Raw genomic sequence first — 24,556 nt, forward strand, 5'->3', positions numbered from 1 at the left:
TTCTTGTGTCTTTTGTGGAGAGCTAAAGAACCCCACAGTGGGGATCGAAACCTTGATCCCTCAGTTGCAAGGTGAATCCCATATCCACTATGCAACGGCGACATGTGTAAACTAATTGTAATTAAGATTTTTTTTCAGCACAAAAGTCATGCTTAACAAAATGTTTGAGGCAGTTGTAACACGGATAAGGCACATTTTGGAGGTCATTAACATTTCGCAGATACTGTCTAGCAAATGATAAGATCCCAATGCTAGCAAAAACTTAAAGTTGAAAAGAAAACCGTAGTAGGAGAACATGCTAGTTGTTTCTTGTTCTTTTCAAGAATTTTTGGCCCTTTTTCCTGTTTACACAGTCAGTTATTTTACCTTTTAAGTAATTCCAAGTTTTTGTAATTGGCAACATATTCTATGAGGTACTTAAATCTTGACATTGCTATCTTTGGCATTAACACCACTTACAATTATTTTAACTTACAGTGACCTTGACTGATGACCTTGACAATATGTGTCGCAGGCTGTTCTGGTTTTAGGCTGTTTGCACATTGCCATTTTCACTTTCTTCTTATAGGAAAAAGGGTTTATGTAGTACAATTTTCTTTGAACAAGCCTTATAATTTATGTTTTAGAATTAGTGACGATTTTTACGCTTTTCACAATTTACGCCAAACAGCTATAGCTTATTAGCTTATTATTACTCATAAGCAAAACAATACTTATGCTTTTCACAATTTTGCGTCATATTGCCGCTGCTTATTAGCTTGTAATTACTCATAAGCAATATAATACATATGATTTTAACAATATATGCCAAATCGCAAAAGCTTATTTGCTTATTATTACTCATTAGCAATAACAATGCTTATGATTTTCGCAATCTACGCCAAATAGCCGTAGCTTATTAGCTTATTATTACTTATACGCAATAACAATACTCACGCTTTTCACAATGTGTGCCAAAAAAGCCGTCCGGGCATTGGCAAACGTACGAGCGGATGCCGTCCAAGCAAACACCTCTTGCGCACGGGCTACGGCTGCACAGGTTGGAATCTGGAAGGGGGCACATTAATATGAGTCGTGTTCTGGGAAACTAAGCTCAGTGCATGTGCGTAAAGTGTCATCCCAGATTAGCCTGTGCAGTCCACACAGGCTAATCGGGGATGACACTTGCCACCTAGACTGGAATTTTGTTAAGAAGAAACATCCTTTAAACAAAAACAACCCCTAAAAGTAGACTTCACAGACTTATCTGGGACGTCACTTTATGTAGGTGCATTAAGCCCAGTTTTCTCAGATCGAGGCCTTTATTGGTAAACTTGTTTATTTAACATATATAATGGCATCAGAAAACTAGTGCTTATCGAGGCACTCTCAATTTCTTGGATAGAATCAGTACTTGTTGTCTTAAGAGAACACCTTGGTTACGCTCACAGTTTCCTTAATAGAACCAGTACTTTTTGTCTTAAAAAAAGCTTCGCTCACAGTTTCCTTAATAGAACCAGTACTTGTTGTCTTAAGAGAACACCTTGGTTACGCTCTCAGTTTCCTTAATAGAACCAGTACTTTTTGTCTTAAGAGAAGACCTTGGTTACGCTCTCAGTTTCCTTAATAGAACCAGTACTTGTTGTCTTAAGAGAAGACATTGGCTACGCCCACAAAGTGAGAATCAAACACTAAGCATCTTGATAAATAGGGAGACCCAAATAATTGTACCATTCAAATCCGAATTTCAAACGAAAATTCTTAAATGGAAAATACCCCAATTCGGTGTTGCGCCAGATTTCGTGGCTTATTTTGCTTTATGTGATATTATTACTCAGATATAATATCGCCGAATATATTGGTCAATAATATCGCCGAATATCTTTATTTAGTATCTTTCTGATCAAAACAGACTTCAAGTGCACAACGTTTACGAGACGGCGTTTATATAAAGATTTCTGCAACTGACCGCAAACTGACCTTGATACCTTGCGGATTGGAATGCAATGCATTACAGTCAGTACGTTATTGTCAGTAAGACCGGTGTAATACAATGATCGCAACCCCTTCTGCGAACTCCGGTGATGAACTGTATATAAACTCTGACTTTCACAATGGCCGCGAGTTGACCCGAAACCTCGCGGGTTGAAATGCAATGCAAGTAAGTACTAAATATGACAACATAGCTACAAGTATAAACGCTTTTGCGCTGGTAATTCTCTGAAAATAAAAGGTGAACGCACAAACTGTATTTATGTCGAAAATTGATTGTAAAACTGTTCTATCTATTGAGCCTTTTCATTAGAGATAAAATTGTTTCATGCAGTAAAACAGTGTTACAAAGACGCGGATATGTTTCCAATGTTATGGTGTTATACTCAAATCAGCCAATGGAATAAATGAAGTGTATTCATTCGTACCTAGCCGCGGGAAATATATATTATTATTGGACACTTACAAAGGTCAAGTCAGGGTGAAAAGCTGGCTTAATACAGCTTACGCCGAAAAAGCAAAACAGGTATATTTCATTGATTTACACCGTCACTATCAAGTACTAAAATTAGTATTTTTTTATTTATTTACACCTGCTACTTATTGAATTTGTTAACCCATTACCACTCAGGTTTGGCACGTTGACGTCTCTGTAGTATCTCAGAAAATCAACTTTTAGATTCAAAATTGAAAGGCTTTATTTCTAACCCTAAGATACTGATGAGCAGAAAAAAGCATACAAACTTGAACTGACTGCGGGTTACAGGCGGGCTTTTGGGGTTTTATGCTGGTTGCATATAGCCATGTTCGATTTGCGTCTGAGCGGAAAATCACTATAGTATCAATATTTCACATACCCGTGCAAAGAGGGGAGATCAGTTGTTCCTTCACTTTCCCCAGAGACTCATAGTTTTCGATGTAAATGAGATTTTTCTGGACAGGCTCAGACGTGATGCCGACGAGTTCGCTGGTCTCCGATGTGAATCCTACGGCAAGAGTGATGATGGAAACGCCAGCCGCCTACAACAAAAGCAATTCAATAGTTTAGTAGATACGATTCTCCAGACTTGTCTCATAAATGAAACGCTTCTTTCTTTCATAAAAGTAAACAGCATACAAACAGCATTATCTCTAAACTCTAGATATTATTTTTCTACACTCTAGATACAACTTCTCTAAGCTCAAGATATAACTTCTCACTACTCTAGAAATAACTTCTTTACACTCTAAGTACAACTTCACTACACTTTAGATATAACTTCTCTACACTCTAGATATAACTTCTCTGCACTTAATATATAACTTAGCTACATTGAAGATATAATTTCTTTACACTCTATATATAACTTCTCTACACTCTAGATATAACTTCTCTACACCCTAGATATAACTTCTCTACACTCTAGATATAACTTCTCTTCACTCTAGATATAAATTTTCTACACTCTTGATATAACTTCGTTACACTTCAGATATAACTTCTCTACACTCTAGATATAACTTCTTTACATTCTAGATATAACTTCTCTACCCTCTAGATATATCCTCTCTACACTTCAGACATAACTTCTCTACACACTATATATATATATATATAACTTTTCTACATTCTAGATATAATTTCTCTACACTCTAGATATAACTTCTCTACACTCTAGATATAAGTTCTCTACACTCTAGATATAACTTATATACACTCTAGATATAACTTATATTCACTCTAGATAAAACTTTCTTACTAGATTCAAGTTTTAAAACCGCCATTTCTAACCCTAAGATACTAATGAACAGCAAAAAACATCATAAAACTTGTACGCATTGCAAGTTACTCGTTTTATGCTGGATGCATATAGGCATTTTTACATTGCTTCTGAGAGGGTAAGAGGTATCCTGTCGAAACAAAATAGTCTAGGCAGGAAACAGTTTCGGAATTCAGTCCCGTGTGACATCCAATTTTACATGTGACATGTGAATCTAAAACAAGAGCACCGCATAACGGGTGCCACGCTCGGCTGCGAAAGCTTGTCAGAATTTTTTTTAGAGGTCACAGTGACCTTGATCTTTGACCTAGTGACCCAAAATGGGTGTGGCGTGTAGAACTCAACAAGGTGCATCTACATATGAAGTTTCAAAGTTTTAGGTGAAAGCTATTTGATTTTAGAGGCAATGTTAAGGTTTTTGTTAAAGTAATATATTAGAAGTCACAGTGACCTTGACCTTTGACCTAGTGACCCAAAAATGGGTGTGGCATGTATAACTCATCAAGGTGCAACTAAATATGAAGTTTCAAAGTTGTTGGTGGAAGCACTTTGATTTTAGAGCCTATGTTAAAGTTTGATATTAGAGGTCACAGTGACCTTGACCTTTGACCTAGTGACCCAAAAATGGGTGTGGCGTGTAGAACTCATCAAGGTGCATCTTCATATGAAGTTTCAAAGTTGTAGGTGGAAGCACTTTGATTTTAGAGCCAATGTTAAGGTTTTAGCATGACGCCTACGGCGGACGTCGGACGGAGGACGTCGAACAGCGGACGAGCTGGTTATGACACTAGCTCTGGTTTTCTCCGAAAACAGCCTCGCTAAAAATCAATAGTTGTTTTAATTTTCTCACAAGTAACCAGCATACAAACTTAGATATCTGTAGGTAAAATCTTTCTCTAGATATCATTTGGAAATTATAACAGTTTTAGGGACAACCAACAGACGGTAAAAAATGCTAAGTTCTGTTTGCTCACAATTACATGAACATTATTAAATCTAAAAGGTGCTAGTTCAAAGTTTGGTTAAAAATGACGATTTTCAAATTAAGTGTCATAGATTCCAAAAAGATTATGTATACATTATGTTTAAACAAGTAAAGTAACACTCCTCGACAAGAAGAATGTTTAAAGTATTGGTTCACTATTTGTAATAATTGTCATTCAAAATCAGTACAATTTGCAACGCTTTTCCTCAATAATTTGGTTAACACGTTTAGCATGATTATGGCATTTATAATTTGAAAACCATTATTAACACAGTTATGCCTAGCGTCTAGAAAAAAAGGCCTTGGCAAACAGCATAGACTCAGATGAGGCGCTGTTTGCTTAAAGGAATTTCTGTAAGAAATATTCTTAATATAGAAATAAATATACTAGACATACCTATTTTAGGAAATAAATTGAACCAATTTAGAAGGATGGGAGAGTCCACTAGGCATAAATGGGTTAATTATCATTCAAAATCAGTACAATTTGCAACGCTTTTCCTCAATTACTTGGTTAACAAGTTTTGCATGATTATGGCATTTATCATTTGAAAATCGATACTAAAGCCAGACAGGCGCAGTGGTTGTGCTTTGGCTTCCAGAGAAACCGGGTTCGAATCCTGGTGAAGACATTTTTTTTTTAATTTAACTTTTTTTCTTGCTGTTGTAATTAGCTGAAGCTACCATATAGGTTTGTTAGTAAACATAATACCTTTAGCATTCTTGCTTCTGGGATCGTAAGTTCGTGGTTGACATTCGACTGTCCGTCAGTGATAATCACAACGACATTTGGTACGTCTGCAATATCAAATGAAAACAACATGTGATAAAGTATAATTTTATTTAGCTTATTAAAACCACTAACAAATCAGAACTCCGGAACCAACTTAATCAATATGAACCAATAACATCACATGTTTGGTGGATTGTAACCATAACAGTATATCAACGAACGTGGCAGTTAATTATGTCTGCTTTTGATAGCCTCTGTTATTTGTCAAACTACATGCATTGTCTGCTGAAGTCTGTTTTCGTTGTTTGTATCTGATAAAACTAATGGTGCAATGTTATTTAAAAGTTGTAGTACTAATAAATATAATATCCATTTTGTTTCAGTAATACACAGACTCTAAATATTAAACTCACATCAAAGGACATTCTCCTCAAATAAACTTTATATTATATCAATCAAATTCTCTTGACATGCTATTTTATTTATTTTTTGCAATGTTTATATGACTACGCACATAATTTATTAGCAAATACAATTGTTTGTCTGTCTGTCTGTCTGTCTGTCTGTCTGTCTGTCTGTCTCTCCGCCTGTCTGTCTGTCTGTCTGTCCGCCTGTCTGTCCGTCCGCCTGTCTGTCTGTCCGCCTGTCTGTCTGTCTGTCTGTCTGTCTGTCTGTCTGTCTGTCTGCCTGCCTGCCTGCCTGCCTGCCTGCCTGCCTGCCTGCCTGTCTGTCTGTCTGTCTGTCTGTCTGTCTGTCTGTCTGTCTGTCTGTCTGTCTGTCTGTCTGTCTGTCTGTCTGTCTGTCTGTCTGTCTGTCCGCCTGTCTGTTCGCCCATCTGTCTGTGTCGGTCTGTCTGTGTCGGTCAGTCGATACGTCCGTTTATCTGTCTGTCTGATAAAAACATGTGAGTTGGGAAACGTGATAGATGCACATGGGCAATATGTTGGGCGAATAGTGAATGCTTCTTGAAATTATTATTCAGCTGAACCATGCACATATTTGACCTTTAGCCTAATGCGTGACCTTGAGTCCTTACGTAGTGCAAGACTGAACAGGCTATTATGGGACCTCACTTTACGCACATGCATCAAACCCCCTTTTCACAAAGCACGGTCCATATATAAACGCTGTTTCCCTGGCGTTTGTCCAGTTTATACCCCAGATGCCTGATTTCATACTTAGTGCTGGGCCATATATAATATCAGTAGGCATTTTGTTTTCTGAAGAGGTGTTCAATATATTTTGACTCTATACATTTAAGTAAGTATGAACCATATTACACGTATAACCCCTGGGATGTAGTCAGTTTTTACCCCATAGGCATGATTTGAACAAACTTTATATTGACATTTCAACCTATTAGCGATGTTCACGCCTTTAACTTAAGCACCGCATTTCTAGTTAGCATGTTGTTCGACCAATGCAATTCCATCCTCAGTTTGATCAACTTGAAAACGGAAAGTGCTAATATAAGAACACTTGTTCACCTCAGACTGGTATATAACCAACGTTTCACTATAAGCGTAACCTCTGAGTAAACCCGGAACCTCACTGGAAAAATAAAACTACAAAATATCCATGCATAATGAGTGTTTGATACATTTTGGTGGGTGATTTTTGTGAGTTATCCAACCATTTGAAATAAACAAAATAACTGGAAGCTCTATTGTGTTGAACATTACGTGGATAATTTGAAATTTTGATTTTGAAAGAGCATGTGATTCTTTTCTTCTTATAAAGTATTTAAGTGTTAACAAAATATAAGTATACAAAAATACGTAAAAAGTACGAAAAGACTGTGTATACACAACTTTGAAATACTATATGACCGACTTAATTTTATTGTTCTTAATAGTATGGACGAACTTAATATATTCTGAAAAAAGAACAACAGCAAACGCAAAGGACAAGTTCATAAACACAAAAAAAAACATTTAAATACGGATGACATCAGTTTTATGGAGGGTGTCAAGATCATGAAATTTGTTGTTTAAAAAAAAATAATAATCAGGAAAAACAAAGGGACTGAGTTCGTAAAAAAACAAACAAACAAAAAACACTTAAAATACTGATGACATTATATATCATCGGGGTGTCTAGACCATGAACCAAAAATCTGTCCAGTCTGACGCTGGTGTTCCACACGACGAACAAATTCACCCACGCACCGACGGAATGGACGTTCAGAGAGAGCTGCCGTCGTACTGGGTCGGGTGCGTGTACAGATTCCTCCCCGGTGCAAACAAACTGGACATAATCGTTCAACAGACCGGCGTAATGCCCGGCATCCTGCTCTTGCACAAGTATTCCAAACTAACGGCTACTGTGACGCTTCTAGGAAAGTACAAGAAGAAGCTGACGCTGGTGCATTCGCGCCACGACCAGACGTTTCGGTCCCACAACATCCAGTTTCCGGTTAGAGACCGTAGGGCGGTGCGTGAGGGCGGGTTAAAGCTGTGCCTCTACCACCACACGAGCTTGTTTCGAAAGGTTTGTATCGCCGACTGGCACCTCGACCTGAGCCGGTGCACGACTGAGTTAAAGACCGAATGGAGGAAGTACAGGAACGACAGGGACGGACATCAGACCAACGAAGCGGTTAATCAGACGAACAAAGCGGCTGACAGACAGCAGACAAATAATTCGGCTAAATAACAGTGATATTTTCCATTGTCATATTGACAAAATCCTAAGAAAATGTGTGCTTGAGTTGGACATTGTTTAATACTGAAAAGTAATTTATCTTTGTTGGGATGACATTTCGTGTTTTTTGTATTGTTTTTTTGTGGACACGTAGATTGATGGATTTCTGACTTTTGGAAAAAAGGAGCCGTTTTCGTTGGTCACTTTTCAGTTTATTTGAGTTAAATTTGTTGATTGGTCTACCCAAAATATCAACAAAAAATAAATGTCCCACAAATAATCATGATTTAACAGTGATAGAAAAAAATCTGACCAGGGTGATGATCAAACATCCTAAGAAAATATGTTCTTGAGGTTTACTTTATTTAAATAGTCGGGACACTTTGAATGGAAAGTGCTCAAACACAAAGGCTTCGTTATTTAAGAAATTCTAATACGGTTTTGACTTAAGATTTATACAATGTATCTTACGTTTCTTGTGTACTATTTTATGTGAAGTTCCGCCCATAAAAATAACTTTCGGCTGTTCTGTCGATCAGATCTCCGCCCTTAGTAACAGCAAACAGGATTATTACGCTGGTGAAAAATGTATCGTTTTGTTTAGTTACAGCACGTGCTTTCAGTGTATAAGCTCCGCCCATAAGTATTGCAGAATAACCAATAGACGATTTTCTTCTTTGTTTATAGAAAATTTAGCACGTGCCGTGTTAGAATAAGAAATTGAGGTCGCCGTGGCGTAGGGAGTATGGTGTCCGCCCAGGGACATGGAGGCGGCGCAGTGGCGTAGTTACTATGGTGTCCGCCTAGCGATATGGAGGTCGCGAGTTTGAATCCTGACAGTGTGAGCGTTCTTAAGATTTACCACAAAGACACCAAGTACTGGTTCTAGTCCCAGGGAACGGACTCAAGAGCGTTTCAAATAAGCCGAAGGCTAAAGATGCAATCGGAATGAAATAAATAGGTCTAAACTTCTTTAGAAACATACCAGTCCATTTGCGAGAAAGTGCATGGCCTTTGCATTCTTGAAAAAAAATCGATGTAAAAAAAAAATATATATAAAGTTTTATCATTATTATTATTTGTATTATTTTTTTATTGTTGTTGTTGTTTATCTTCCTTTTATCGTTATTATAATTATTGTTCGAACAGTGTATTTGTATATGCATGTGATTTTTTTTGTGGCGCAAATTTGCATCAGTGCTGTTTTGATGTCATTTCCTTTTAATTTGCTTTTAGACGTCTATATACAATTGTTTTATTGATAAACATGAAGAAAATGTAGTCCATCAATAAAATCAAACTTTGAATAAGCCTATTAAGGGAAAATATTTCACGAACAAGTAAGGATTTTTTTATGTAGCTTTAATATGGTTTGAAAGCAATGTCACAGTTGCTGTAAATGTAAATGTAAACAGTTAAAAATATATTGTTGCTTATTTTTGTTTTTTCGTTTAAAGAAAGTCTATTCTTAGCAAAAATCCAGTTAAGGCGGAAGTTTCGTCTCTGATTAGCCTGTGCGGACTGCACAGGCTAATCAGGGACGACACTTAGCGCACATGCATTAAACTCCCTTTTCACAGAGCAAGGCTCATATACAGTCAATCTTGCGGTTTGAGGTGCCATGTATCAAGTAAGACTCAACAATAAAAACTTAAAAAAAAACTGTATCCTTATATTAAAGTCCAAGAGTTGATTAGTGATTACAAACCCCACAGGAACGCTTTTTATTGCATGGTACGATTACCGGATAGGGGAGGTTACCGCTTCGAGGTCTAAGACAACCTCCGCGCAGAGATTTGACTGGAACCAGTATGGCTGGATCAAATCCCTGCCTTCATAACCAACCACGTGATGATAGCTTAGCCACGCGGTGCAATAATGTTACCGTTGTTATTTTTTCCTTTTTTTATATTGGTTGTGTATTTTGTATCATGAATTTAAACTTATACACTATTTTCAAAATATAAAAGACAATGAGACTCCTTTTTGTAATATAATACTTAAACCCCCCAAAAATTCTACCAAACCAGGTAGGATTTTCTTGTGATGGCAGAGGTTGAATGTGAGAGCAAGGAACGACAACTCTGCGTGGATATTGGTTCTAAGACTTACCAAGTCTATCACCAGACGGGGCAGTGAACATTTCAAGACGTGCCCGTCGCAGCGCATGCGCAGTATGCGTGTTTCCATACATGTACACCACCTTGGAAAAGAGGAAAAGCAAACATACCACATTATCATGTAGTATATACAATGGGGACACAACCTTTAAATAATTAAAATAAAAGATATTAAAATACATTATAACATAATGAAGAGTTTTGACACACTTGCTAAAAATCACTCTACTAAATTAATCATGTTAAAATGTCACATGTGCTATCATTATACCATTCTAATATATTCTTATTATGCAAGCAATCTGCATTTGAAATATGTTACATGCATTCCCTACAGAACCAAAACTTGTCATTTCATTTGGTAAAATTCCCTTTCTGCTGTAAAATAAATAAATATTTGCCATTTATACGGTACGCCTAAAGCAATGTCTTGTGCGATGCTGTAAATATTCGACCATAATTATGTAGGTACTAGCAAATGTTATAGTATCACACCCTATGATCGAAAGATAATATTGATAGACATTTTCTTAACCAAGATTAAACAAATATGTAAAATAAAGCATTGTCTCCAAATGATACTAAATATTTTATTTAAAAAAATTAACATCGAACATTTTATTATTATTTTTGTTATTTTCATTCTTGTTCGTTATTCTTGTTTTTACCTTTATTTTGACCTAACATAGGTTTTGAAAAAAGTAGTTGCTGATTTAGTTGACACATAAGCAAACATTGTCGTTAAGCCAAAGTAATTGAACATATTATAAAGCATTGGAGAAGATAACACTGTCAGTATTTGTTAATGTAGGGGCTATTAAGATATCGCAAATACTTCCTGAAAAGGAAACAAGTTTAACAAATTGTAAATTTCTTATTACATGCAAACAAGGTCCTTGTATTGAATGACAAAAGCATTGCATCTTTTTTCTAAACAAAAATGAACGTGTTGTTAGTCTCAAAGATTCACTTTTGGAGAAAAGACATGGCAATTTTAATAGAAACTACGTAATTGTATAAGTGCATGCACTTATTAGTACATAATTTGCTCGCATACCTTACATTAGCGTCTGAGCTTGATACTAATACAATATATATGGACACAATTGTATGATTCGTAAAATGTAATTTGAGGCAAATACTATGCTGTGATTGCATATAGTGAAATTAAAGATGCAGCAGTTGCCATTTGTGAAGTGTTCAATTTTATACGTGCGATTCATGAAGCGCAAGATGCTGTTATTATAATTCATGACCAGTTTCAGGCTGAAGATACAATTTATGATGTTCATGAAAATTGTCTTGCATTTCGATAAAAGTACCATGCTGTTATTGCAATAATTGCAATTAACATTATTGTTATTTCAATTCGTGAAGTGTACAGTGTTTTATTATTGCAATCCATGAATTTCACAGACTTAAAATTTTAATTCGCGAAGAGTTCTATTACTTATTGTAATTTGTATGTGACATTATTTTTTTTGTTAATAGTGAAGAATAATTTGTAGTTATTGAAATTCGTTAAGTGTAAATTGCTTAAATTCCAATTCATAGAGTATAGGACGTTGTTATTGCAATTAGTGAAATTCATGATACTTCAATTGCAATTTGTACGTAAACTTAATTTAATATTATTTGTATCTTTATTGCATGTCTACAGCTTTTTTATAATAAAAAAACAGGGTATGCAATCCAACTCCAAATGGATTTTAGATCAATGGATATAACCATTAAACAATGAATTGTGCACATGATCCAGTAAGGCCTTGTTCGGAGACAACCCGGCTTTATGAATGGCATAACGACTTACGTGTCATCCCAGATTAGCATGTGCAGTACACATAGGCTTATCAGGGAGGAAAATTTAAGCCTAGACTGGATTTTTTTAGGGGAAACATTCTTTAAACGAAAAGTTCCATAAAAGCAGATACTATTCCGACATGCATTAATCCCAATTTACCAGAACGAGGCTCCATTAATCCCCATGAACGGTATTACAATATGCATATGATAGTGATAGCTTTTTACCAACATTAATCAAAGACAAGCAATACTTATAAGAAGATAAGGGATAGCAATCGGTTACCCGCTAAAATCAAAACAAAACATTATTGTATAAAAACAGGATAAAATATTAATGAAAAATAAGTCAAAGCTACAAAAATATCAAATAAATTATAAGAACGGATGTTTACGAAAAAAGCCATATCTTTATATAAAGATGAATCCATTTTATCCTATTTAGGTCTATAAGCAAAATATATTCCAAAACATGCGCAAATTATATTGTATAAATGAAATCAAAGATAATAAAAAATAATTTCACATCCAGAACATTAATATATTCAGGCATTGGGAAATCTAAGTATTAAATACAAACATGCAGAGGTCGTAATAAAGAAACGGTTCACATTTATAATTATAGAACCATATCATATGCGTGACTGTTTTGCCCAGAACACTTCAACTTCTAACAACTGTGTAAAGCTGTTTAACTAAAAATGTGCTTCTTTCCTCACAAAGACTTATTTACCGAAATAATAATGATTTTAAGAAAGGACATATAAACAGTTCAAGATGCATACCCGTAGCCAGGGGGGGGGGTGCATTGGGTGCGTTTTGTTGACGAGTAAAAAATATTTGTACTATAAGATGCACCCAACTTTATTCGACGCAAAAACGATTATTTATCTTTTCCCGGAATCCAGTGAGTCTTCGTATTTATGTTGATTTGAATTATATTAATTTTGCCTCATACCTAGATTTAGCTACAATGTAGCTTTTTTGTAGTTAACCAACACCTAATGGCATCTTATCTGCTCCACATACAGAACTGCCCACAATGTTTTAATTATGTCAAACTTGAAACTAGGAAATATGCCATACTCTTAAACAGTTGTCATAATGGATTTAAAACGTTATAACATATATGATCAGGTGGATGTAAATGTTTAATGTTCATTAACTTCGATGGATCTTGAACATATGGGCAATTAAGTCCATTTTTTCTTCAACGTCCTGGTATACATTTATAAGGACTTTGAGACGACATGACCAGTAGTTTGTGGTTATAGGGTCTTTATGAAGCCTTAATTGTTATATTCTGAAATTCGTTTAGAAAAAGATAACTTATTTGTTAGTAATGGTTTAAACAATATAAGTAACCAGTTATAACATTTTGATTTCTGATTAGTATTGATGCAGATTAGAGAAGACCCAGTTTTGTTAATCAGTGTTTGTTGTACAATACACTATGAGCACGTTTAGAGCAATGCTAGGTATCGGCTACAATCCATAGTAGCAGACAAACAGTTGTCTTGACAAAACTCAAATATTTCCTTTAAATTTGCTTGATTTAGGAATGGTACAATTATGGAATGGTAAAATACACCAATTTTATCAAGATTGCAAATTCCAATAAATAATGACATTGTATACCGTTCTAATTGTTGATTTAATATTCTTTCAATGTGTTGTTGCATATGTAAACCAAGTGTGTGCGCGAATACTAGCTACGGGTATAAAATAATGTATATCCGTGAAAGATCGACAAAGATGGTTATTGAAAAACGGCAGTGGAGAATTCATGTATGTTATATCATATTTATGTCGATCAGTCACTGAGTAAAGTCAAGGACAGTGAATTTTCATATAAGAATGCTCTATAACTTCAGTCTCTGAATACAGATAAACAGCCACCAGAATGCAGGATTTTACTTTTCATTTTCAAAATTTTCTAGGGGGAGGACCTCCACACTCAGATTGCAGGGGGGGGGGGACATTCACTCTCCCACCTACTTCGTTGGTCAATAACAATCGTTGATGGGAAAATTCGCACCCCCCTTTTCAAAACTCTGGCTACGGGCCTGAGATTTCTTGAACGTTTGAAAACTTAAACGACATTATTTCTTCCAATTCTGCTGTCAGGATGTATAAAAGGTTTTGATTGGTTAAACTATGCTACTGAACCAATCGTTATCATCGTTACATTGGCTACCTCAAACATTATTTGCAAGAGGCAAGATACTGCCCCTTTAAATGTCACTTAAAATTATTTTGTCATTAGTTCTTATTCTAGAAACACTAACATGGTACAGGTTCCAAATATTATGTTTGGCAATACACAAAAGACTTTTTCACAATGCTAATTGTTGCCTTCCCAAAACAGAGAATTCCGTTTATAATATAGATTTATATATACTAATCATATAGTGTGTGTAAAACTTTCACCGCCCCACCTCAAAAAATTCGATGGTTGGCCATAGATAAAGGATGTTTAACACACATAATTTTTGCCTCCAAATCATATTCTCATGTATTATATTTTCTGTTTTGTACATAATATGCTCCGCAAAGATCTAAGTTGGTCATTGAAAAAAGGACTTCTCATAGACACATTTTCTGGCCCCAAAATCTTGTCGAGTATATTAATAGAATATTAGTTTATGCTAGTACATGAACCATATGTAGAACAAACCATATATTGTCCTAAAAAAAGCATTTGTTGGTAATAAGTATTTAAAAAAACTTGTTCACTTCGCAAAAAAAAATAGAATATTCAAATAAGAATTTCAGAATCGAATATTAGACTAATTCTCGAATATTCGGTCGCATCCCTAGTATTTTCCTCCTTTCCCTGAACATCATACCAAAGGTACTCGGCATTAGTTGCTACCGCCCCCCTTATTGCCACCCTCTTTACCCAGCTGCTACCCTCCTCCTTAACCCCTCATTATTGGCCATTTGTTATACAAAATATGAAAACAAAAACAGTTATTAATTATTATTTTTAATTATATTCATATACGTTAAAGTATATATAATTCAATCAATAATTGTTTTCGACTGTTTTGTTTTCATATTTTGTATAACAAATGGCCAATTACCAATTATTAGGGTTTTGGGAGGGTGTAGCAGCTGGGGAGAGGGGTAGCAGTAAGGGAAGGGGGGGCAGCAACTAATTCCCAGTGCCTGTGCATCATATTCAAATAATTTGTGTAAAATCCGACACCACATACTTTTGTGAGGGCATCCTCGATGTCACGCTTGTTCTTGAACTCGTTCAGATTGAAATCGAGCCTCGAGGTGTCACTAAAGGTCGTGACCCCGACCCTGAACCGTCCGCTATCAATGTCAAGGCTGTCGACAGTCTGATAGGTGAAGTTGAGCAGACGGTAGAAGTTGTCTTGACCGACGGAGCCGCTCGAGTCGAGAACGAAGACGACGTCAGCCGACGCGAAGCACTCTGTAGACGAACAAATCAACAATAACATTAAAGAAATAATTGTTCAAAAGCTTATTTTTTATATTAATTTCGCACCAAAAGGGACATGTTCACTGATTGGTAAAATGATGATTTCCAAAATTATTTTCACAGCTTCAAAAAAAGAATGTACACATTATGTTTTAACTCGCAAAACACCACTTATGACGACAAATGTTAAAAATATTGGTTCATGAATTCATGATCATCTTTCAAAATCAGTAATAGAATAACGCTTTCCATATAAGTATTTCCATAGTCGACTATGAACAAATTCATCTTCCTAAATTAAAATACTGAAAAATCATAAATATACGTCGACATGAAATTCAAAGTTTAAATAATTGAATCTTTCGTAACAATAAATAAATTCGTGGATTTCTGATTTCAGGGCAAAAAATAAAAGAATTTTCGTTGGTCATTTTCGATGTGTTCGTGTCAAATTCATGATTAAGTCAACTCATGAATTAAACGGCAATTTATACACCACAAAAAATGGATTGACAGTATTTTGACCATGTCTTCTCAAAGATTTGAAGGCACAATTAGATTTCAACTACTTTCGTTGTTCATTATAAATCAGCATTATTTACCAATATGTTACTTAAAATAAAAGACGTTAAGAAAGATAGCAGGAATAGAATAATTTTACAGTACAATGCTCTTTTGCGAGATGCAGGACTGCGAATCACCAACATATCATCAGTAATTGATCCTTCAGCTAAATGATTTTATATAACAAAATACGTCTTATTGGATAAAGATAAGGTTTATCCCACACCGTAGCTTTATCCAGCGGCCGCACATGTACATAGGGGATACTTTTTTGGTCTTTCATCTCTGGTTAAAGGTCAAATGCAATAAAGACTTGTACACGATTTAAGTACTTCAAATGTATCAACATATTTAATGAGCGTTTTATTGACCAAATAAAAAAGGGGGCCGTCCATAAAGTATGTCACGCTCCAGGTGGGGGGAGGGGGTGTAAGAAATGAGATGTCACACATTTATTTAAACAAAAAATATTTCTAATTTATTTATTATTTCTTTATAAGAATTTAAAAATAATTTTAAAAAGTGAAACATTTGAACAAGTTTAATGTCAAAAATAAGACGAATTGCGTATCTCCTGAATGTGTTCTTCGAATTTTTAATAGGCAACTTGGCTAGGGGGGAGGGTAAAAATGGTAAATAAAGCGTGACATACTTTATAAACGGCACAAAAGTATATTTTCTTGTTATTTTATGAAATTGTTATCAATGACAATAAACATAACAATAAAATTAATAAATAAATAAATAAAAAAATAATCATTATTGAATGCATAATTTTCAAATCAATATACCGTACATAAATAAAAGCCGTACTTTATCAACACAAATGCAGCGTTTTTTTGTTTTTTGTTTAGCTAAAATGAAAAATCCTGAACAAAAAACGGGGGATTGAACTGTTGTCTCCCGCGTGGTAACCAGACACTCTTACCGCGACGCTAAGAAGCTTACACAATTCCTCATGTGTCATAAAAGAGCTTCTTTAATACACAGCAAGTCTTAATTTTACTACACAGCTGACGAAATCATTTGATTACGTCATTCATGTCCAGGACGCTAATGTCTATGGAACGAGAAGCCAGCCAATAATATTCAGCACCAAAAATGTTGCACGTGTTGAATATTCAGCTCATTTGTTTAACAGAGCAGTTTTAAAATGATTAAATACAACATTTTAGTATCTGTTTTGTATAATCGTAAATTGTAAAACGTTTCATGTTTCGATTCTACAAAATCGATATGCAAATAAATCAATTATAAATAAAAAGATATTTTTACTTTAATTCGATCGATGTCCACAGTACACATGTGTAGACTTACTTTAACAGGTTTAAATGTTTAAATACAAACATGTAACTTCTTCAACTACAGATCTGAAAATGAAGATAGCGCACATATATAAAGTCTACATCTTAAAATACCTAATATTGTAGTAATAATAATGAATCATTAGCATCCTCAATATTTTCTAAATTGTTCGACCGGTTTTAGTAATCTGCTACAAGTCAGCTTTTAACAAGTGTACACAATACAACTGTACAAAATACAAGTTGACGAATCACAATTCAACATTTTACAGCGCATTTTCATACTAAGCAGGGAACCGCCAAGTCAACCGGTGCAAAGATCTATAAATAAACGTGTTGTGTTTATTTAAAGATCTTTGACCTGTGTTAGTGTACAAATGTTCGTTAGTAGTAGCCTGCCTTCTATTATCGTGGAAGAACTTACAGCCCAGCTTAACTGCATAGTCTTGATAGGTCCCAGGTATACAGGATTTTTAAAGATTTCGACATATCATCATTGTAATATTCATAGATGCAGATATGTGTTAGGCACATTGGATCACACAATAAGTGGTTCTCGACCACCTCGCTGTAAACAATTTACTTGGTTACAAAATGTAAGTGAACATTTCACATGACATTTATTAATTAATACTTTTTTCTTTAACGTTTTAGGTTTAAACAGTACTTCTGAGTTGACATGGAAGTTTACCCCCATTATCTATTGAACACAAACCAGACTCAGCTTGGTTAACTTACGTTCAACTAATATGTGGTGGAGTGACATGGGATATGCCCTATGTATTTTCACCACCTAACCTAGTTCAATTGTGTTCTCCCTTACCAAAGACGTACCATTATGGAGACAGGGCTCTAGTCTTGTATGAGAGTACAAGGGGCCACAGGACAGAGATTTTGTGTGATACATTATTTAAAAAAGGAATCTTGTATTGCTCCCCTGTTCAATGTTTATTCTATACAAAGACTGTTTTGAATCTGTGTGATATATTGTTTTAATTTATATTCGATGGTTAGATTACAGTAATTTATTTGAGGTCCATTCTGTAACAAGTTTGGGCAACTTATATAAATCACACACAACACCTCATTCCTGATGGAATCCATCACCACGAGGGTCTCATTTCATGGTATTAGTGTAAGCGTTAACCGCAAGTAGCAACTGGTAACGTTTCTGCACATCTTTGGTATGATGCGGCTAGTGATTTAACCCACAACCTCATGCACTCGAGGCAAACGCTCTACCACAGAGCTGTTGAGGCAGTTTTAAACTGTGGTTTCTTTGTTATAAGCTTGGTTTGTTAACAATATTATAGATAATAGATATGTATATTACCCAAAAATTATCTATATTTTTTAAAAAGGTCGACGCTATCGCCAACAGATCAGATAGTGCTACAGAATGGATCCTTGATGTGTACAAACTTTCAAAAATCTACTGATTAGGCTGATTGGTTTGCTGAATTCATGCACATGTCAATCCATCGTTTTATGTAATAATATCAATTATCATTTAAATTATTGTAAAAAATTGTTGTATGTGTTTGATAACTGTTTTTAATATGTACAATATCGACTTTGATGTCTTGTTAGCCGTATAAACAAGTTTTTTTAATTCACAAAAAAAGAATGTTTATCGTGAGTGTGGTAACGAATATTGATGATCATTTATTAAAAAATAAAACTGTGTCGAGAATTTTACTACTAAAGCAAAACAACATCAAAACAATGCATTAGTAAGTATTTGATGATTTATTGAGGAATTTATTACATTTAAATGCTAGGTTATATTGTATGGTAAACAACATTGGACATATACTATACTGGCCATAAAATGTAATCATTGTCACTGTGAAGCTGAACTTGTTATTTGTATTTTACTTAAGGACACTTGTGTAGTAAGATAATTATACCAAAGATTAAAATTAATATGACTACACTGTAATAAGTAGGTTTTATTTATATAAGATAATTGTCTATTTTAAGATATTGGAGGCCATATCGACCATGGATGGAATGCAAACTACTACTACAACTTAAACAATAGAAGATGCAAAATATCAGACCGGACTACTCTTGCGCACCATAACGTAGAACAGCGAATGACTAAAAGAGTCTGATAACAGTCATAAACATGTCAATGTACTCCAAAGAGATGCGTAGCCTAGAAAACATTTTTTGCTGGACATGATTTTATATGGTGTGATAAGAAAGCTTGAAAATAATGTGCCTTCCCCTCCAAAACTGAATGTGTGAGGCTGCTCAGCATAATTGGTGCTTACTCATATTTTCTATTTGTTTGTTTACATATGGTCATCTATATCACAATCATATATTTTCTAACAAATTTTATTTTAATATATTTGATTATGCAAATTATCTGTGCAACAAGCTTACTATTTATAACCAGAATATTATTTAGGTCATTCAAAATAAGTTGTTTTTATATTTTACCATAAAATTGTATGGTTGTAACAATATACACGAATTCTTAATGTAAACATTTATTTAATTGGTTTTCACTTTGTCAGTATGGTGTGTAATGTGTATTTACTTAATATTTTTAATGGTTTTAGGGGTTGTGTCTGCATATGAATTACATTCTGTACTTTTTTCTTTTAACGGAGGGGATGAAAGTATCTTATAGAGACTTGAGGTGATATCTTGATAAATAAACATTTAACATAAAATAGTATTGGTTCAAAAGTGTCATAGTCGGAGTAATGTTCTTTTAATTCTTTTTCATTGACCAGTCTTGACAAACCAGAAAACTGCACTGTTTAATTACCTGATGATGTCAGTATTGCAGTAAAAGAAAAAAATCAAAGTAAACATTGAATAAAAATGTAATCACAAATTTTAACAATTCAACAATCGAACAACATTTCATGTTTATTACTTGGTGCTGTGGTAATAAGATCTTGCAGCCCCCTTTCATCACTGGGGCTGTTGAGTATTTTCATCAAGTATTTTCAGATATTCAGATTTCATATGAAATTGAGTTCATTTATTAGTACAATTTAAAAGGTTTGTTGGTATAGTGAACCACAAAGTCAAGAAATTTTGACGATGATATTTATGAAATTGATACTGAATTACTACTGTCTTTGACATGTAAGATTTGTATGCTTATTAAATTGTATTATTATTATTAATGTAGTGTTTATTTAGATACACTAAAGAAACCCATATGGATATACAGTGCTTTGTTCATTCTTTAGCAAGGGCCTTATATAGTCCCCTTCCTCCGAGAGAAAGGCCCCTTCCCATAAGAAAATTTCTTTAAAATGCTGAAATTTTCTCCAAATGTAAAGCTTACTTTGGGAAATTTCTTCTCCTTTTTCAGTTTTGTCGATATTTTTTTTCCCCGAAATGGGTAGGCCAGGCCCTTTTCCCAAATCAAGAAAAAATGCCATGGCATAATATTGGGAACTAAAGAAACTTTAATAGACCACAAACAAGCATCATTGGGTTTATATTGTCATTTGTTGTGAAACCACTGTTTTATTAATATGCATAATCAGAGTTCATATGCATCTAATCAATATCAATAATAACATAGAAAGAAAAAACATAAATATATACATCTATTAATACATACACTTTGTATTGAATTTGCAAAAAGTAATATAAAATGGTTTGTTTACATAGTTCCTCAAGAGAAAAAGCTTTCCATAATCCCTGTCTGTCACTGTAGTTGAAATATTAAACTTGCTGCATAACAACACCTTCTGCGTAGTTCGATGGTGTTCATATACTTCTTACACAGCTTCGCACCTTAAAACTGGTACAAATCTTTCGACGCATCCTTTTCAAGTCTGAAAAACAACAGAATAATACATTTTAACTTAAATGCTTTTTCTTTATTTGTCTTTTATTTATACAAAAAGTGTGTACAAATAATTAAGCAACAATATGAATCATGATATTAAAAAAAGACAAGTGAAAAGGAAAAAAATCTTATATTTTAACAAAACTTGTTTGTTAAAAAAGATAATAGATAAAACTTCAACTGTGTGGTTTATTTAATTTGTTCAGTTTAAAATAAATAAGTTTGAACAATACACAATTAATTCAGTATTCCATCATGTAAAAATTGGTTCAATTGATATACATCAGTACAGACTAAAACATTTGTTCTAGAAACTTATAATAATTTGTTCAGGTTGATTGCTGGATTTTATTTTAGTATAAACTTGCCCTGGAAATTTATCACTTTCATGCACACACAGTCTTGGTGAACAGGGCCATCATCATCATGCCAATCTGCAATGACAGTTAGGCATATTTGAAGGATATCAGAATGGAATCTGAAACATAACATTTATGTGTCAATTGTTGTCCTGAATTAAAAAAAAACTAATGAAATCTGCTACATGAAAATGTGTTATTTATGTAGTGAAATAAGGTCACTCCTAACAGCCTTGCTGTTGGGATAGCTCTTTAGCGACGCGGTTATAGTGTCTGACTACCGCTCTTGAGGTCGCGGGTTCAATCCCCGTTGGAGCTCAGGATTTTTCACTTTAACGGCGACGAGGCGAATGATTCAGAAAGTGGGTGTGAGCTGTTTCATGGTTTCTGGGTGGGCCATGCGGATGCAAGACATGTTGTAGCGGGCGTGTCTGGGCCTTGAAACATTAAGAGGGGCAGGAGTGTAGTGAAATAAGGTCACTCCCAACAACAAGGCTGTTGAGCAAGCTCTTTAGCGACGCGGTTATAGTGTCTGACTATCTCTCTGGAGGTTGCGGGTTCAATCCCCGTCGGAGCTCAGGATTTTTCACTTTATTTCACCCCACCCACCAATTAAGTCAAAATAAGCTGAAAAGCCATATAAAGACAATTATACACCGAATTTATTCAATTTAATATACTTTCGGTAAAATATCCCACAGTTTCTGATACACATTTTTTATGATACATACTTTATTCACCGAAGTTGACTATTTTCGTTATTTCACCAGAAGAATCAATGTTTACATTTAACCGGTAGTCATCAGTTTGTTAACCAGACATTTATCCGGGATTAAAATTTCGTGTGAAGTCATGTCACTATTGTTCCCGGACTGTAAGCGTAGCATTGGTTCCTGGCTTAGACAAAAAATATTTTGTTCGCTTTCACCGCGTATAGATTACATACTTTACAACTGTGCAAATGTTAACTTGAAACATTGCATATGTAAAGGTACACGTTGACCAATCTAGACGTGTTTACATGCACACAGTGGAAATTTGCAGTTCGTTAAAGTTACTGTTGCAAATTTGTATACTGAAGCGTTAGAGTTGTGATAAAGTTTTGTGCGTTGTGTATGCGATTTAAAAATACAAGTAAATGTATATTTTACATTTTGAACATTTAAGTTTTTATTAATTAAACAGGTTTAATTGGACAATGCAAAAGATGAACATTTGACAGTGACTTTTTTGCTAAAAATTACAGCCGATTTTCGGCTGTTTCTCAATGGCAAAAATCAACGTTTTTCCCAAAAAGCTGACAAAAATTTCCCAAAAAAAGCCCAATTCCCCCCCCCCCAAAAAAATAAATATTTTTTTTTAATTAAGAAAGAAGTTTCTTTTGCCTTATTATTTCTTAACTCTAGATATCAACTATTTATTTAAACATCCTGCAAAATACATAACTTTAATTTAGTCCTTTTTGTCGATAAATAATTCCCAAATTTGCAACTTTTATCAATTAAAACAAACCCAATGTGACGAGACTCCTTTTACCAAAATGGCTAAAAAAACCTGAACATGCACTTAAGAACAATTTTAATGTTTTTACTTATGATCATATTTTATAATGCTTAATTTTCCCAATTTCATGGTTTATCGCGCTATTTTTCCCAATTTCATGGTTTATCGCGCTAATTTTCCCAATTTCATGGTTTATCGCGCTAATTTTCCCAATTCAAATGACACAAGCTGTAACAAATAAAAGCAAAAAAATCACTGTTTGAGATGTCTCCACCTTAAAAATTAACATTGTTGAAAATTGAAACATAAAATGTCAAACCTTGTTTATTTGAACGGGTATTATTTGACATGTATGTATAATCTATAATTGCAACATATTTGCTGAATACTCAACACGTGCAACATTTCTGGTGATAAATAATATTGGCGGTCTTTTCCTTCCATAACGCAACAGTGGCATTGATTGTTACACAACTGGCTCCAAATGGAATCCTAAGATTATTACACATGTAAGCTACATTCACAAAAAAAATCAACACTATATCTTCATCGGATATTTAGCATATTTTTTAAATATTTTTTCTTTACAGCTATATTGACCTTCTGGACGCATATAAATTCCCATTCTAGGAAAGCAAATAAGTAATATACACACACAGGTTCAGTGCATTACCTCCACATAATCATAAGTTACTCAGCTTGCACATTATTTTTCTAATTTTAGTAACAGTGACCTTGGCCTAAACCACACTGGTCTCATTTGCAATCAGAAGCTATGTTTACATGTAAGCTTGCCATAACAAAATTTCCATTAAGGTTAGTCAATGCAAACTAGTCAATATTGACCGTGATTCTTATGTCTACTCTTTGTCTGTTTTAAGTGACAGTTAACTTCCCCCCCCCCCCCAAAAAAAAAATAATAAATAAATAAAAGTAATCAGAACTAGGTCTTAACGTAAGCTGGGCACGTATAAAATCTAAGCGCAATGTCTGTTTCCAAACTCAAGTTAATAAGCAAAACCGATTTTCTATCTTCAGTAACAGTGACGCTGATCTTAACTAGACTAGCCCCAATCATACCCCGAATCTAGACCTTCATGCCAGTTTGCCGTGTCTTAAGTTTATTCACAATTTGTTGTTGCAAACTAAGTTTTTAACATGTTTGTCGCCGCCCGCCCTCCGGCGATATCTCAATCTACTAACAAGGATTTTGAACTTTGTTGAAAATCCTGTTAGAAATACCAAAATAAATTTCCTTATAAAAAATGTGCGTTATACATGCTTGTACAACGTACATACGCATACTACCCTTTCTCACACATGATTCCTGTCTATTTTAATCTTTTTTAATTAAAATATATAAATAAGAGTTTAGAGAAGCATATACACATATTTAATGCATGTTATCGTACGTACGAGTAGAACAGGTAACCCCAGTGTTATCAATATAGCACGTGCATTTCCCTGTGTTACCGTCAATACTGCACTGGCCCCCATTGCCACAAAGGGAACATGTTGCTGTAAACAGAGA

The 24,556-nt window shown here is 34.5% G+C and overlaps 1 protein-coding gene across 1 annotated transcript in view; it reads right to left on the minus strand.

Moving 5' to 3' along the window:
• The window catches only part of LOC127847187 (uncharacterized), a 150,298-nt gene that overhangs the window by 30,012 nt on the left and 95,730 nt on the right, over positions 1–24,556 (minus strand). The window contains exons 21-26 of the mRNA XM_052378910.1: positions 24,442–24,543; positions 15,231–15,457; positions 10,205–10,295; positions 5,429–5,514; positions 2,829–2,991; positions 937–1,047 (exon numbers count right to left, since the gene is read on the minus strand). Coding sequence (XP_052234870.1) covers positions 937–1,047; positions 2,829–2,991; positions 5,429–5,514; positions 10,205–10,295; positions 15,231–15,457; positions 24,442–24,543 — 780 coding nt within the window. The remainder of the gene's footprint in view (positions 1–936; positions 1,048–2,828; positions 2,992–5,428; positions 5,515–10,204; positions 10,296–15,230; positions 15,458–24,441; positions 24,544–24,556) is intronic.

Source organism: Dreissena polymorpha, chromosome 10, assembly GCF_020536995.1.
Source record: "Dreissena polymorpha isolate Duluth1 chromosome 10, UMN_Dpol_1.0, whole genome shotgun sequence".
Lineage (NCBI taxonomy): Eukaryota > Metazoa > Mollusca > Bivalvia > Myida > Dreissenidae > Dreissena > Dreissena polymorpha.